The 17,136-nt window shown below is 46.5% G+C and overlaps 1 protein-coding gene across 7 annotated transcripts in view; it reads right to left on the bottom strand.

The window, feature by feature from the left end:
* MAD1L1 (mitotic arrest deficient 1 like 1) overlaps window positions 1–17,136 on the bottom strand; it is a 473,404-nt gene that overhangs the window by 206,412 nt on the left and 249,856 nt on the right. For all 7 annotated transcript variants that reach the window (XM_003795495.3, XM_012808713.2, XM_023516517.1 and 4 more), the window contains one exon: window positions 10,409–10,465. In XM_003795495.3, coding sequence (XP_003795543.1) covers window positions 10,409–10,465 — 57 coding nt within the window. The remainder of the gene's footprint in view (window positions 1–10,408; window positions 10,466–17,136) is intronic.

The following is a 17,136-nucleotide window of genomic DNA, read 5'->3' as shown; positions in this document are numbered from 1 at the left end:
GCAACAGCTCCAGCTTCAAAATGAACCAGCCCCCTAAGGCCACCCCTCATGGCTGTGCCCACTCTTCCAAGGGTGCTTATACGTCTCTGCCAAAAAGTTTCCTCCCTCTTTGAAAAGAGCAAGACTGGCTCCAAAGCTTCATCAAATTTAACATTAATGATGCTCATGGCCCACTCGGCATAATCTTTAAATAGAAGCCATGTGCTCTGGTTTAATTTGAGAGGATGCAGGACTGATCCGGGAGCCTTACCTAATTCCACACAACTGTGCTCCCTCTTCCCTGTCATTTGTGGTTCTGTAGCGCTCCAGAGTGAGGACAGCCATCGTGTACATGCAGCACACTGTCCCATCATTCATTCATGCCACACCTGAGCCTCAGTCCGTGCCAAGGAACACAAAAGGTGGTAATGGAATTGAGTCCCAGTACCTTAAAGAGCTCAAGGTGCAAGCCAGGCACTTGCCTTCCAGGGATTCAATCTGGATATGTGTTTCAGATCTCCAGAGAAAGAGATGATGCAGAGGTTAGGACTAGGAATCCTGATCAGAGGCCACCTTTCAGATCCTTACTGGACCTGCTAGCACACAGGAAGGTCTCTGCAGTGTCCTGCTTTTTGGTGAGGGGTGGAAATGATCTCAAGTTGACTCATCTTCCCCATCTCCACTCCAGCTGGAGGGAGACACCAGGTGTGGTGAGCTATAGGCAGCCACTGATGTTTGCCCAGGTATTTCCTCATGAGCACAGCTGGTCACCTGAGCTGGGAAATACCTTCTCTATAGGAAAACAAGGGCAGCTGGAAAGTACATCCAAGCTAAATTTCATCCTAGAAGACTAGCTCATCATTTCTTAAGCTGACACATTTGCCAAAAAAAGAACTCTAGCAGCATCCTCAGGTGCCCACCCCAGGGAACAGACTGTGGGAGACTTACAGCTGCAGAGGGACAGGGCAACTGGACAGCAGGTGACAAGTGCACAGTGAGCAATCTCCTGTGCCAGCTCTAAGTAGGAAGTGCAGGGAGAACCCAGGGGGAACTGGAGGAACCCAGAAAATGCCAGAAACAAAGCTGGAGCAGCACAGATAGCTCATGCCTGTGTGGTACGTGGGGAGGCACTGACCACATCAGTGGTGGTTTCTGCCACCCAAAATCTCCTCCTCTACCCCAGTTCAAAGCCAGGCCATTTACAATTGAGGAGGTGTGTTGGGGCCTGGTGGGGATGCCTCCGTGCATGTACTTCCAAAGGGCTCTAAAACCTTCACTAGAAAACAGGATGCTTCCACTACAACAGCAGTTGCTGATATTAGGGAGGGGACAGGTTTCAGAAACCCTATGAAACTCCAATGAAACTGCAATCAGAAAGTTGCAATCTCTTTCTCCAGAAAAACACAAGCACATGACAACAATTTCTATACAACTGCAAGGACTTTGTGCCCCATATGCTGGATAAAGCAGACTTGCTTAGAAGAAACATGTGAATTTGAAAGGTCGCCCTACAAAAAGCGCCTTCCTCCTAATAGCCCCAAACCCTGTGTCCACCTTTCTAGTTCATCTGGAGCTACTTCATCCTGTGAAAACCTCTTGTGTGGTCCCTGGCTCTGCTAGAGGTGCTTGAGAGTGCTGGCAGGCTGCCTAATGATCCCAGGTGACCACCAGTCCCCAGGCTACCCAGTCAAAGACAGTCCATGTGTTAGAAGAACAGGGCAGAAACAGTGGCAGTGTGAGCTCCCAGGAGCAGGGAGGCGGCAAGGTACGTGGTATGCCACAGAAATAGCCATGGGGAGGAGGAGGGAGCTGGTTCTGGAACAGACACTGAAGTTCCTGCCCCTTTCCCCAGGACATGCCCACAAGAGACAATGCTATGCAGGGGAGGATGCTGTGGATCTTAGTGACACTATAGGGGCAGAAGCACTCAGTGTGACAATAGTAAGAAAATGGCAGCTGAGAACACGCTAAGCCAGAGAGAGCCACTGCAGACGTGGGAAGTCTGGATCGTAGAAAAATGAGAATGAGAGTAGGACTGTTCCCCTATGTGGAATGACTCCTATAATTTTTTTGGGGGGGGAGCAGGGGCTAGGTTTGAACCCACCATCTCCGGCAAATGGAGCTGGTGCCCTACTGCTTTGAGCCACAGGAGCCACCCTTACTCCCATAATTTTTAAAGATACATTAACCAATTTCTTTTCTCGTGGTTATTACAGACTATCTTTTTACCTTGCGGGGTGGAGTACACAGGATTTTTCACTGCTCTAAGCCCAAAGTGACCACCTTCTCCTCATCCTACGACAGCAGTTATATAAAACACAGCACACACATAACCAGAATTATAAAAAACCCAGGAATAGGCAAGAGTCACTAGAAGAAGACAACCCAAGTAAAGCCCAGAAGAGGAGACCTTAACACAGGGGATAACATGCTCCCTGAGGGTCAAACTGCAAAGAGCTGCTGTCTCATGTTAGCCTATAAGCCAAAGCAATTCCAAAAGGGCTTCTGCGAAACTTGGAAAGCTAACTCTAAAGACTACCTGGAAGAGAAAATATGAAAATATCTAAGATAATTCTGAGAAAGAAAATAAAAGGTCACACCACATCAAATACACCATGAAGCTCAGCTAGCTCTCCCACATGAGGTGTTGTCCTGTCCAGATGAAAACAAGCTTACTCTGCCCTAGGATTTTGTCTTCTGTTTTTTGGAGGAGGAGCAGGGATCTAACTATTGTGATCCAGTGCAGCAGGACACAGAACTCAGAAATAAAACCATATACAGTATTGCCTCCAGAATCCAAATACCCCAGAACACAAACAATTTGGAATCTAAGTGAAAAAAAATTTGAGCAAATTTTGCCCAAAATCTGAAAGCTGTTTTGGAATCTGAATGCCCAGAATGTTGTTCACGTGTTTTTGTGGGTATACTTCCCCAGTACTCAGGCTGCCCATATACTTTGTCATTCAGTTTGTCATTGGAAGGTGTAGTGAAAGCATCTTGTGAGATTTTTGCTGCTAATTTTATACTTTTGTATCTGTTTTGTGGTTTTTTTGTTTTGTTTTGTTTTTTTAATGTAACAACAACTAAGTGTATCTGCCATAGGTCCTAAAAAGTGTAGTGAGAAAAATAAGAGTAAAGTTTTAGGACTACAGTTGAAGACAAGACCTTACTGCTAAGCTTGAAAGTGGTACATGTGTGGCTGATCTTGCTACTATGTTCGGGATGCCTAAATAGACTATTTGTATGATTTTAAAACAAAGAAGCTATCAAAGTAGCTGATGTGGTGAAAGGGGTTACAATGCTGACCTCTAGAAGACTGAAGTATGGAAGAGATAGAAAAACCCCTCTTAGTTTGGATTAACGAAAAGCAGCTGATTGGGGATGTGATTTCTGAGATAATAATTTGTGAGAAAGCCAAGGTCCTCCACAATTTAGTAAAAGGCACGCCTGATAGTAGTGTTCAAAAGGAGGAGTTTAAAGCCAATAGAGGGTGGTTTGAGAACTTTAAGAAAATAACTGGGATCCATAGTGTTGTTATTCACAAAGAGGCTGCCAGTTCCAATTCGGAAGCAGCAGAAAAGTTTGTAAAGGAGTTTAAGCAATTTGTGAATAGTGAGGGGTATGTTTCAAACTAAGTGTTCAATTGTGACAAAACAGGCCTTTATGTTTTTAGGTTTTTATATTGTTAATTTTATTAACTTACATTTCTATTCAAATATTATCCGTTAATATTTTACCTTAAAATCCAGTGTATTTACTATTAAAATCATTTTTAAAATTCACATTTCTGGGACCCACAAACAGACTGATCCAGTTTCCATTATTTTAGAGAGGAAAAAATGTCTTGAAACTTGAACAATTTGGAACTTGAATGGGGTTCTGGAATGGATTAAGTTTAAATTCCAAGGTATCAATGTACCTACAACCAACTGATCTTCGACAAAGCAGACAAAACATATATAGGGAAAGGACAAACTATTCAATAAATGGTACTGGGAAAATTAGGTTAACTATGTATACTGATATCTCACTATATACAAAAATTAAGATGGATTAAAGACTTAAATTTAAGACCTGAAATAATAAAAATCCTGGAAGAAAAACTCTTCTGGACGTTGGCTGAAGCAAAAATTCATGATTAAGATCCCAAAAGCAAATGCAACAAAAACAAAAATAGACAAATGGGAATTAATTAAACTAAAAAACTTCTGAAAAGCAAAAGAAATAATCAAAATAGTAAAAAGATAATCAGCAGAGTGAGAAAATATTTTCAAACTATTTGTCCAACAAAGGACTAATATCCAGAATCCATGATGAACTCAAATAACTCAGAAAAAGAAAAACAATCCCATTAAACTGGGCAAATGACATAAACAGGGATTTTCCAAAGATATATATATATAAATGGCCAAGAAACATATGAAAAAATGTTCAACATGACAAATCATCAGGGAAATGCAAATTAAAAGCACAATGAGATTTCATCTTATTCCAATGAGAATGGCCATTACTAAAAAGTCAAAAAACAATACAAGTTGGCACAGATGTGGTGAAGAAGAAACACTTATACACTGTTGGTAGGTATATACTCTTTATATACTCTTTATATAACCTCTATGCAGATCAGTGTGGAGATCTCTCAAAAAACTAAAAGTAGACCTACCATTTGATCTTGTAATCCCACTACTGCAGTTCTACATGGAGGAAAATAAATCATTACATCAAAAAGGTACCTGTATCTGCATGTTTACTGCAGCACAATTCACAATCACAAAGATATGGAATCAACCCTAAGTACCCACCAAGTGATAAGCTGACAAAGAAAATGTGGTATATATGTACCATGAAATACTACTCAGTGATAAGAAGGAATAAAATAATGTCTTTTGCAGCAACATGGATGGAACTGGAGGCCATTATCCTTAGCAACTCATGAAAAAAAAAATGCTGTGGGATTTGAACACCCAGGTGCTATCTGCCATCTATACATGTGAATGTGGCATGCCACCAATCCTCTGTGCTCGTGCCATGTCTGAGTATCTGGAACCATGAGACTGATCAGCTTGGGAGTCTGCTATGGGGATTTCAGTGAGGTAGCCCATGTAAACCAACACACACGTGTCACACTCAGGGCAATCGCAGGGACAGTGTCAGCAATGATGAGGACTGTGTGTCCTACAAGGCAGATAGAAAAGTGCATCTGTCTCCAAGTGGACAAGCTCCAAAGGGTGAGCCAGAGGAAATGTCTAACTCAGTTTCAAGAGGGAGTGAGGTTCTGCAAGACTGAAGATATTCTGGGTGCGGGAACAGGATAAGGAACTAAGTACATGGAAGGGCACAATAGGATGATGTGATCATATTCGCAAGGGGTGCACAATGGGGGGGGGACCTCGGGGAGAGGATGTCACCTGGAGTATGAGGGGCAGGTCCCACTCCAGTGCTTAGGTGAAGACATCTAAGTGCCTGCAGCAGGAAGGAAAGGCAAGTACCACAGACTGACTGTGCCTTCATTCATATGCTGAAATCCTGGGAGGTGATGCTGTCTAATGTGGAGCCCAGATAGTTTTCACCCCTTCCCCAAGGTGAGGAAATGGCGAGAAAGCACAGCACAGCCTATAGTTAGGAAGCCTTGTTGGCTGCCAAACCAGACAGCACCTCAATCATGAACCTTACCAATAAATCAATTGTTAAGCCCCCAGTCTGTGGTATTTCTATTATAGTTGCTGCACAAACTGAGACACAAGGCCAGAGTCTGTTCTCCCAGCACGACAGCCAAGAAGAGATGTTTGGTAAATATTCGCTGAATTAGATACATTTACCTCAAATGCAAGGGGCATTTAAAACCAACCAGTTCAATGTGATGCTTGCCTTGGTCTGTGCGATTCTGTCCTTTTCTGTGGAAGAGCCTTGCCAGCATGCACTAAGAAAAAGCCCCCAAACATGGAAACTTTAACTGGAGAACAAGCAGAGAGCCCTGAATCTGCCTCCACTGAGGCCCATCAGAGAAAGAGCAAGTCTGTATCTTCATTCAACAAAATTTCATGCAAAGCCTGGATCTCTACAATACATAAACTCATCTAGCCTTGTGAGGCTTCCATGAAACTGTCACTCTCTTTCTCCAGCTGAAGACAAGGTGGTAGGCCTGTCTGTGGTCTCACAGCAAGTAAGTCAGCAAGCGTGGCTTATAGCAGGAGGCCCAGGCCACATGGGATGAAAAAGAGGTACAGAAGCTCCAAGGTGGGGTGCAGGAGAGGCTATATCCAAGTGCTGGGAGACAAGGACCATGACAAGAGGCCATGAGCCCAGACTTTGGGGCATTCCCTAGATCTGCTCTGGACATAGAGCATTCCTAGCCAGAAGAGTTTTTCCAAGCTCAGGATATTCACATCAGAGCACATGGTATCGGGTGTGCTGGTGGGGCATGAACTGAACTGGTTGCCTGAAATCAGAAAGGTGCCACTAGCCTGTGCAAAAGCTGCCCTCTTTACCCCAGGGATTACCTCCCCAGCCAACCCAACATGCACAAGGCTCTCTAGTCATAGAGGTGCTTAGACATGTGGCAGGAGCGATCCAGAAAGTGAAATGAGGTGCAATCAGTCACTGAACCAGCAGGGTCTTATAACAATTTACCAGGAGGCAGCTGACCACACTGGAAGACTGTGATAAGAACAGATTTGGGGAGCGGAGATGATGATTAGTGAGCACCGAGGAACACTCATCTCTGCTCCACTCACCATCCTCAGCACCAGCACTGCCAGTGACAGACACAATAGCCATGCATGCTTCCTTAGTGCATATGGTCCACAGATCTCCATATGGTCCACAGATCTCCACACGGGCCACAGGTGTGTACAGCCCCATAGATCTCCACACAGGCCTAGAGTGCACATGGCCCACAGATCTATCACAGTCTTGGGGTGTGCATAGCCTGGCAGATCTCCACACAGCCCTCACCTTCCCATGAGAAGCCCGAGGCTGGAAGAGGCGAAATAGATGCCAGAAGAGAGGCTCACAGAGCACTCAGGCTCTTCTCCACATGGGACCGTGGGACCTGCCCTACTGATGGTCATCTGGTTTCAGAATCTGCCCATAAAGCCTTTGCTGTAGGGCTGGGCACAAAGCAGCCCCGACACCCTGTCCATCTTAGAGATGGAACAAAAGAGGCTGAGTAACAAAGTGTCTAGCCAGGCTTTGGTGCCCCTTCCATGGGGCAGACTCACCTCAGGGTACAAGGCGCAGGGTAAGGAGGAACGGCTAGGGGAACACGGGATTCAAGGAAGAATACTGCTTAATCACATAGAGCTATGAGCAGTTACAATTCCTCTAAAATCAGAAAATAAATCTTCTACTCTCACTCCTTTAAGTACATAGAATATTAGAGGATTTTTTTATAATTGTAATCAAAAGACTCATTTCTCTAGCTACTGCTGGCCACATCTAATTAGGGTGAGGTATGTTAATGATAAAACTATAGCCCAGGACATCTTTCCTTGTGTTATTAATTACATTTAAGAGAAAAGGCCTGAATTGTACTTATGCTTACTAATTAGTATGAGTTTGTTAATTACAGAAAGTCAAACTGCCTTTGTCTTGTCATCTGCAATTAGCTCACAAGGTTTAAATTTTTCTTTTTACTTTCCTGAACAGCAAACTGACTTTGTGTTGGGAAATAGTGGGTAAAGCAGCTGCAGGCTGAGAGATGGCACAGACACCAGGGCTGTATCTCGACCACCACAGATGGAGGTATGAGGGATGCAGTTGGTGATGCCTTGGATATGGGTTGCTCCAGCTACCCCAGGGTGCCCACCATTCACTACTGCTTAAGTACAACGCTCCACTCAGTCTACTCAGCTCTCTCTCACCCACCACTTGCTGCTGTTGGTGCACCAGACCCCACAGTCTACTCAGCAATCCTAAGTTTCTTTCTGAACCACTCTGTCTGAGGGTCACAAGACTTAGTCAACACAGTTATGATGGGTTCCCCATCAAATTACTTCAACAGTGAATGCCCACTGTACAACACATAAAAAAAAGGAAACAACAAACTCACTGGCATTTCTACACCCTAAAGATAAACATGGCTTACACTCAGATTCTACAGCACACACAAAATGATGCCCTGCAAGGCCGCCTGAGAGCTTGCTCCCCTCTTCATCTGGCAGAGTATCACATCACCGCTGTGCCCTGTACTTGGCAGACCCACCCCTGATTAAGTTCATGACTCAGTATTTTGGACTCACCTAGAAGCACCTGAACACAGTGGACAAACAACTGACCAGCCATGCTCCCAGTTCACACTGTAAATCTCAGGCGGACCTGAGGGGTCCAGAGCAGCCAGCCCCCTTCCGACAACCCCACCCCCACACCCCCTAACACCACACTTCAGACTAAGAGAGGGAAGAAACAGTCTGCAGGGCACATGCCTCCCTTCTACTCTTAGACACATGGTCTGGCCCTACTGGGGTGCTCTGTCACAGGCAGGTAAAATAAATCTCTCTCCGTCCAGCTCCAGGCCACCCTTCAGGCCCTTCAAGCAAGTACCTTACAAGTGCTGTCAATGTTCATGGCTCCCTGGCCTCCACTGGAAATAGCTCTCACCAAGACCATTAATCATTCAGCTGCAACCCTCCACTTCTCTTACAGATTTTCTTGGCAGGAGCTGGTAGCTGTCCACTTGAAATACTTCCTTCCCCAGGGTTCTGTGAATGGACTTGCGCTCCCCAGGCCCCCCCAACTCATAGCTGTTTCCCCAGACCAGATGCCAGGATGTTAAAGCTGGGCTAAAAAAGGTTCAAGTCCCAGGCTCTGCCTTCTCTGCTAACTATTCACTCCTGAGGATGGAAATATATCACCATCCAGAGTTGATGTCCCATAGGCCTTTCCCTCCAACATCCATCCCATGCCATGACCCCACCCAGCCAGAACCCACAAACATTCCAGACTCCCAGCCCTCATGCTCAGCCTAAGCTACACCTGCCTGCAGTGTAGCTAAACCACTGCAGTCTGCCCTAGGTCACGTGTACCCCAGGCATGGTCCCTCTACAGGCGGGAACCAGGTCTCCCCTCTAGCCTTATGAAATCACCTCCTCACCCATGGCCTTAGGTCTGCCTGCTGGCATTCACTTCTATGTACCCCCAATCCTGCTGCTTAAGGGTACACCAGCCACTTCTACTTCCAGAGTCCTAGACTCTGCTGTCCAGTGTCTGTTGCACCAGTCCCCATTGATTCTCCCAGTTCCAAGGACACTTTGCAGGGCCCCAGCCCCTGCAGGACTATCCTTCCCAAAGGCACTATACTTCTTGCACTCACTACCACCTAAAGTTCTATCTTACTCTTCTGTACATTCACCCTTCAACTACACCAACAACATGAATTCCAGGAGGGAGGGAACCTCTCCGGAGTGGCTGTCCTAAAGTACCTGCTGAGCAAACAAGGACAGCTGTCTCAGCCTCACATTCTACTATGCTGGCCAATAGTGGCCTGGCTCCTGTTATGCTGCCACAGACATACCGGCAGACCCAGCCTCCGGTTCTGGGTGCTGAGCCAGCCTCATTCTCACTCTTGGCCCTATGCCCTGGTTCCAGAGGGGATGATTTCTGACCCTCTCAACCCTTCCCTTTCAGGAAGGACTAACAATAATGCCCACAGGAGGCTGGGTGACTAGCTCCACAATTAATGAAGCAAGTTCATTTCAACTGACCCTCATGGCAACCCTGCCAGGTGCAGGACAAAGGATCCAACCTGGCAAGGACATGGGAGCACGAAGCTAGCCTGTGACGTAGGTCCTGGAGCCCCAGTGCTGACAGTGCCTCAGCCTGGCAACACACTTGGCCTGTGGTCTCCCCCTGTCTTTCCTGAACCAGGCCAAGGCAAGGCAGCATAGTGTGTGCTCACATTTTGTTTAGGCCAAACACTTTAAAAGCAAAGCCTTTTGTTCCCTGAAATGCTCAGAAAGCCTTTTAACACTGGTAGTCAAGAAACCTGAGGACAGTCCCGGCCCGAGGTCACCAGGAGCTTTTACTCCCCAAGCTCAGCCACAGCCAAAATAACTGATCACAGGGCTGATGCAGTCTGAGGAGAAATCATACCTTAAAAGTATGTCTACGTAATTAGTAAGGAAATAAAACTGCATGTGGCAGATAAATACATGGTAAAGAAGACCCTACATCTCTGGCACAAACAGAGTAAAGCCTGAGCCCAGAAGATGTCCACTTCAGCAGCCTAGGCTCATTGTGGCCCACACAGATATTCACATCTGTTCTGTCTTAACAGCATGACCTTGTATAGCACCCTTAGGCCTGCAGGCTAAGTCCCACTGGGAACAGGCCAGGATAAGTTCCTACTAGGGACCCAGGATCCAAGATGTCCTAAACCTGGAACTGCTCTCTGTCACAGAAGCAGCAAACAAATGCCTATCTCAAGACTTACCATGTCTGCTCTCTGTTTCTGGCCTCCCAGCTCCTCCAGGGCCTGTGACAGCTGAGCCTGTAAGATGAGACAGAAAGTGGGTTGGAGGCTGTCAGCCACCCAAGCCTCTGCTCTGGGCTGTAGTGGACATACTTCCCACCACCCCACGGCCTATGCTCCCTGCTGAGCAAATGGGGTCTGGGAGCTGGACAACAGGCAGCAGATAGCTGGCATGGTGGGCAGGGCCAGAGCTGCTGCACAAGGAGGCCCCTGAATCCCATTGTCTGGAGGTGGGCAGTAGGTAGCACAAGAGCACACAAATTTCCTCCCCAAGACTTGCCTCTAGAAACTACAGATGGCAAGTGGACACAGACTGTCCCGATAGGGACCACGGAACTGCCATGGAAGAGAAGAAAGATGTCCAGGACTGGTTCTAGAGCCGCAAGATAGCAGGGAAACAGCTCTTCTCCTTCCAGCAGGCTCATGCTCCGGAAGAACGGATTAAGGCGTCTTTGCTGACAGAGGCCATGTCTCAGAAAGTCTCTGAAGCTGCCCACCCATGGCCACCACTATACAGGATCCCAGGATACAAGGCAGGGAGAGTCTTTCTCCCCATACTGCCCCCAAAAGCACCTGGCCCATACCTCACCTAAGGGTTGAGAAGCAAGGCAACCCAGACTGAGCCAACAGGGCCATGCTGGGACCCAAGAACCCAGCAGTCTTTTCCTAACCACGAAGGAAACCAAGTCTGGGCCATAGCTTTATGGCTAGGTCATGGAGCTTCACTCCTTGCTGATGACAGTATCCCTGTGGTCACAGCCTTGATAGGTTGCCCTGGCCTTTGCCAGAGCAGTCCTAACTACAGGGTGTGCATAAATGCAGAGGTCACATGTAGGAGCATGGAAGGTGGCCAGGATCCTGGGCCAGTCTCACTGGCATAAAGGCCATAGGAAACAAACACAGATGAAACCCCAGAGTAGGAATATGGGTGTCAGATGAACACTGTCCTCTACCCTACTCTCCCAGAAAGGCCTTGAAGCTCATAAGCAAGGTTGGCCTCAAGAGTCCCAGGCTTGAGAAATGAGAACAGATGATACACTCTTCCCAGAAATTAATGCAAAATAAACCTACCCAGTGAGCTGTATGGCCACTGCTGGGAAACTGTGTGGCAAGTGCCTCCACCAGCCCAAGTATAAAAGTACTCTCCACCTCTCACCCCATCAGCAACCCACAGGGCCTGAGAGGCCACGCAGCACAGAGCATAGGGACCTATCTCCCAAAGGGGACTGTCCTTGCCCAAGGAAGGCACTAGACTCAAACTCAGCTCTGTTAACTTTCTGCTGCTCTCCGGCACCATCTCCTGGGTAGGATGACAGATACCCTGTGCACATGGCCACCTCTTCCAGGGACCCTCTGAGGGGACCCAAGCATCAGCTCCTCAAGGCCTGCAGGAAGGGGAAATTTTAATACTATGGCCCCTGAGGCTATGGGAGAATGACCTTTTGCATCAGGACATTTTTCTAAAGCTCAGCCAAACCCCAGACTGGAGCATTTACCTCCTAGGAGCAAGTCCCCTTTGTACCAGGCTGGGGCATTAGAGAAAGCTCTTCCCCCCTCTGCAGCCCCGTGTGTGAGCCAATGCTCACAGGACTGAGATTACAACAGAAGGAGGCGCCAGCAACCTAGGGAAAATCATCGTTGAGACAACGCATCCTCCTGATAAGATCTCCAAAAACTGAACAAAACAACAACAAAAACCAAAATTCACTCATTAAGATGCTACTATCAAGGCTGACATTCTTGTGGACCAGTGAAGATCTTCCTTAAAGTTGGCTTCCTTGGTCCTACCTCTGCTTGAGCGCTAGAGCCCTGGCACAGCCAACAGGCAGGCTGGAGAAAGGCAGGGGCACGGCGACCTCACCAGGCCCTGCTGGGACTGCCCCTCAGAGGCAGGAAGTGATATGCTCATTGAGATCCATGAGCCAGTGACACACAAATCCTTAAATGGAGAGGCTAAGATTAACCACATAGAGCCAGAGAGCACCCCAGCCTGGAGTGACACAGGCTCCATCTGCCGGCAGGTGGCAAGAAGCAAGGGGTACCTTTGGAAGACAGATCATCTCCTCTAGGAGCTTGTGTTGTCACAGCCACTGAGGGCAGAGCAGTTGCCTGTAGAAGGCTGCCTGGGCAGACCAGGCCATTTTCCTATTGACATGCTCACTGGCCCACCCGTCCACTTCTGGGAGATGGGCTTTCTTATTGGTCTTCATTTAGGAAGAAAGAAACTGAGGGTTAGAAATGAGGCTACACCCCAATCCCACCCCAGTGGTCAATAGGGCAGGATCTGAAGCCAGGCCCAAATGATTACAGGGCTCTCCTCTTCCCGTCATACTAATTCACAGCCTCCCCATAGCACCTGCCCACTCTGGGCACACTCTGCTTTCACTCTACCCTGCAGGAGATGCCCCTATGCCCCATAAGTATGACACCTCTCTATCCAATAGGCATCAAGAAAGCACACAACATGACATAAAAATGAGAGCTAGATGTGAACATTTCCCAGAAAAGGAAACACATATGACCAGGAAACAAAAAACAAGCTAATCAACATTGTTATTTATTAGGAAAATGCAAATCAAGACCAACAATAAAATAGTACTTTGCATCCTTTTGATAGGCAAAAACTATCTCAGGAATACTAAGAGCTGGAAAGCACATAAATCAATTGAATCTTATCTCATACAGTGATGGTGGGAATGGAAGCTAGTAAATTAATTTGGAAAATAACTTAGTATTTGACATGCCCTATAACTCAGTAATTATATACATTTAAAGAAACTGTTAGCATGTCCACAGCAGATATGCACTAAACTCTCTTCACTTGGGCCACAAGAGCACAAATCTGAAACAGCCAAGATACCTATCAGGAAGAGAATGAATGAGAAGCTAAATATGCTTAGGCACCAGACACTCTGCCACAGGCCACAGCCATGCGCAACACCTGCACAGACAGGATAAGGTAGGGAGTGCAAATCTCAGATGACAAGACTGTTTACTTTCTATGACCCTCCCACTTTGTCCCCACACCCTCCCTTCTCTGCTCTGAGAAGCTGCATAGCTATCCTCTTCCTGAACTGTGCCCCAAGCCCTGGATCTTGTCCTCAATGCCCTTGCTGTCTGTGTCCTGATATTCCGCAAGACTCCCCAGGCTGTAGCATGGAGGCACAGGTGGGAGGAAGTCTCTGGGGCCTGCCCAGGAGTGAGACCAAGAGTTGAGAGCCTACACCGTGAGGGGTAGCCACAGGAGAGGGAAGAGGGAGGAGACAGGGTGAAGCCAGGACCGGGTGAGTGGAATAATCATAGGGCAAGACTCTGAGACGAAGACTGAAGATAAAGCAGTATGCGTGTGTACACATGTGGCGGTGAGGGAAGATGATAAGAGTTTGGAGAAATGGAGGAGGAGGTCCCACCAGTTGTGAGATTAGGGCACAGCAGACACAGTCCCTGGGGGCCCAGGCAGCAGCACACAACCCCTTAACCACTTAGATTGCCTGGTTCACCTGAGGCCCACAGGGCCAGGCCCCCAGAGACCCAGTCCAATTCTGGACACCACATCATAATCAAACTCTCTCAAAGCTTGCCTGGTAGAAGCATTACCCAGGCTGCTGAAGAGGGCATGCACTGGACATGTAGAGGACCAGCCTAGGTAAGTAAAGACTTTTGACTAACAGGCAGGTGTCAATCTAAAGAGTCCATCTCAACCACTGGCTCCATCCTGTCCAACATATCCAATCAGTAACTCAAAAGCAACACAGAAAGCATGTTTCTCAAACACTTACAGGGCCCCAGGCTTAGAAATAGAGCAAACACAATGAAGACCAAGATTTTAGAGAGATCCCAACGCCAGGATCATGGCAAAAATCTGATTTGGAGCAAAGTTGAGCACCTGACACTATACAGTCCTGGGTCTCCCACTGGGACTGAGCTGAGGTCAGTAAGGCAGATGCTGACAAGCTGAAGCATTCCCAAAGAGGTGCCCAGGACAGCATGGGCACTGCCCTGAGCCATTCAGGCATGAAGAAAGAAGACTTGCAGTAATCCAAAGGATACTACTTGTGCAAAGACATCACTTGTCCTACACTAAGCCACACACTGGGGTCCTGAGGACATCCTGTTTCTCCACCGGGTGGAGCTGAACACTGACAACTCATCAAACTGCACTTATCTGTGCATATTTGTGCATGTGTGTCACATTTTCATTTAAAAGGTATATTTTAAAAATATATACTCTAGCACACTAGAGGACAAACTAGGAAGAAATACAAGGACAGTTCTGCTACTATAAAAAGCATCTCTGTTTCTAACAGTGAGAAGCTAGAAATGATTGACCTGCCGCATCTTCCCTGAACGGGACTCTCAGCAGATTGGGTCCCAAACAAAAGGGCAGGAGGGAGCACCTTAACCCAGTGAACAAGTAATGTTCAGGGCAAAGTTCATGTTTGTGGGTAAAAAATAAACGTGAGCCACCTCTGCCTCAAAACTTGAAAGGTTTGAAAGTGGGTGCTACTGAGAACAGGGACACAGTACACCAATGGTTCTCAACTTTCCTAATGCTGTGGCCCTTTAATATAGTTCCAATGGGTTGCAACCCACAGGTTGAGAACCGCCGTGGTATACCAACAGAAGACAAATTAAGAGGCCTGTGATCACCCATGGAAATGCATCACTAACACATAACTCAACCAGGATGTGGGGTCACAAAATTTCCAAATATTAAAAAAAAAATTTTTTTTTAATGCTGGTAGATGTGAACAGAGCAGGAGGTGTGGTGGGACTGTGGTGTTCTGCAGACTATGCTAGAAGCATGGCCTTGGCCACCCAGGTGTGCAGGTGGCATGGTGGGATTAGCAGATGGGGGTGTGTGAGATGTACTTTAGAGCCCGTCACAGAGTAGCCATTCCTCCTCCCTGGATGGAGGTGGAATTTATTTTTCAATAAAAATTAACTAGATAAAGGAAAACAAAGGAAACACTAAAATTTCCCCAGCCTGCTACCAAGAGAGGTGAGATCCGGGTCCTACTACCAGGAGAGGGCACTAGGGTGCCAAGACGGCACAGATTACCTGTCTGGGAGCCTGGAGGAAGAGGAGGCTCTCAGCCAGGGCATCAGGGAAGCTTCAGAGGAAGGGGTTCTTATGGGCCCCCAAATGCTCTAGAACTTCTCCTGCTGGACAAGCTAGATGTGCTAGCACCAGATCTACCCACTCATCTCAACCAGAATACCAGGTGCAACTTAAGGAACAACAGTTTTCTGACACTGGAGGACAGGCACACAGAGATCAGACCCTTGAGGAGAGGGAAGTGGCTCAAGGCCCACATGGGGAGGCCAAGCTCAACTATCTGCCCCAAGGCCCCTGGGATCCAGGTGGGGAGGAGCACCAAAGACAGAGCCCAGCAGACTCCCTAAGCTGCAGAGACACAGGTAGATGGAACTTTCAAGGCAGAGCACCAAAGAGAAGAAGAAAAGATCCCACCAGACATTCACCAGAGAAGATTTGTAAGCAGCAAAGAAGCACACTAACAACTACACTTGCAAGTATAAACCACAATGAAATACACTGTTACTCCACTGGATATAATTAGGATACCAGTGCCCTGCAGGGTGGGCAGGTGCCAGAAAGACGGGAACACATGCCTGTCACTGGTGAATGCACAATGTTACAGACCCTCTGGAAGGCAACTGCTAACAAATCATAAGGACACTTGCACTAGACTGTTTATCGCAGCTCAATTTACAATTGCCAAAATGTGGAAACAATCTAAATGTCCACTAACCCAGGAATGGATTAACAAGTTGTGGTATATGTATACCATGGAATACTATTCAACCACTAAAAAAGATGGAGACTCTACACCTTTTGTATTAACCTGCATGGAGGTGGAACACATTCTGCTTAGGAAAGCATCACAAGAATGGCAAAGCAAGAATCCAATGTACTCAATTCTAATATTAAGACAGTAGATGAGTTAATACAAGGGGGGAGGAGTGTGAGGGATGGGGAGTCATGGTGTATGGCACACCTCTTGGGGGCAGGACACAATCATAAGAAGGACTTTATCTAATAAGTGCAATCAGCGTAACCTAATTCTTTGTACCCTCAATGAATCCCAAACAATAAAAAATTAAATTAAATTTTAAGAAAAAGTTAAGCCCAACAATCTCACTCCTAAATTATACACCCCAGAGAAATACACCTGCAACAAACTCAAATACTTGTAGCAGCTTCATTCATAATGTCTACTGACTGGTGAATGGTTTTGGCGGAGCCATACAATGGATTACTACTTCTAATAAAATATGATCTGCTGATACATAGATGGACTTGATAAGCACTGTGTAAGTCAAAGATGACAGACACAAATGTGCTATGTGACTCTGTCTACATGATGTTCTAGAAAAGACAAATCTAATGAAATATCTAGGAGTTTACCTATCAAAAGATGTAAAAGATCTCTATAAAGAGAACTATGAAACTCTAAGGAAAGAAACAGCTGAAAATGTTAACAAATGGAAAAACATACCATGCTCATGGCTGGGGAGAATCAACATTGTTAAAATGTCAAACTACCCAAAGCAATATATAATTTAAATGCAATTTCCATTAAAGCTCCACTGTCATATTTTAAAGATCTTGAAAAAATAATACTTCATTTTATATGGAATCAGAAAAAACCTCGAATAGCCAAGAC

This window comes from Otolemur garnettii, unplaced genomic scaffold, assembly GCF_000181295.1.
Source record: "Otolemur garnettii isolate 467f Iridium unplaced genomic scaffold, OtoGar3 scaffold00092, whole genome shotgun sequence".
Taxonomy (NCBI): Eukaryota; Metazoa; Chordata; class Mammalia; order Primates; family Galagidae; genus Otolemur; species Otolemur garnettii.
This window is presented reverse-complemented; position numbering and strand designations above follow the sequence as displayed.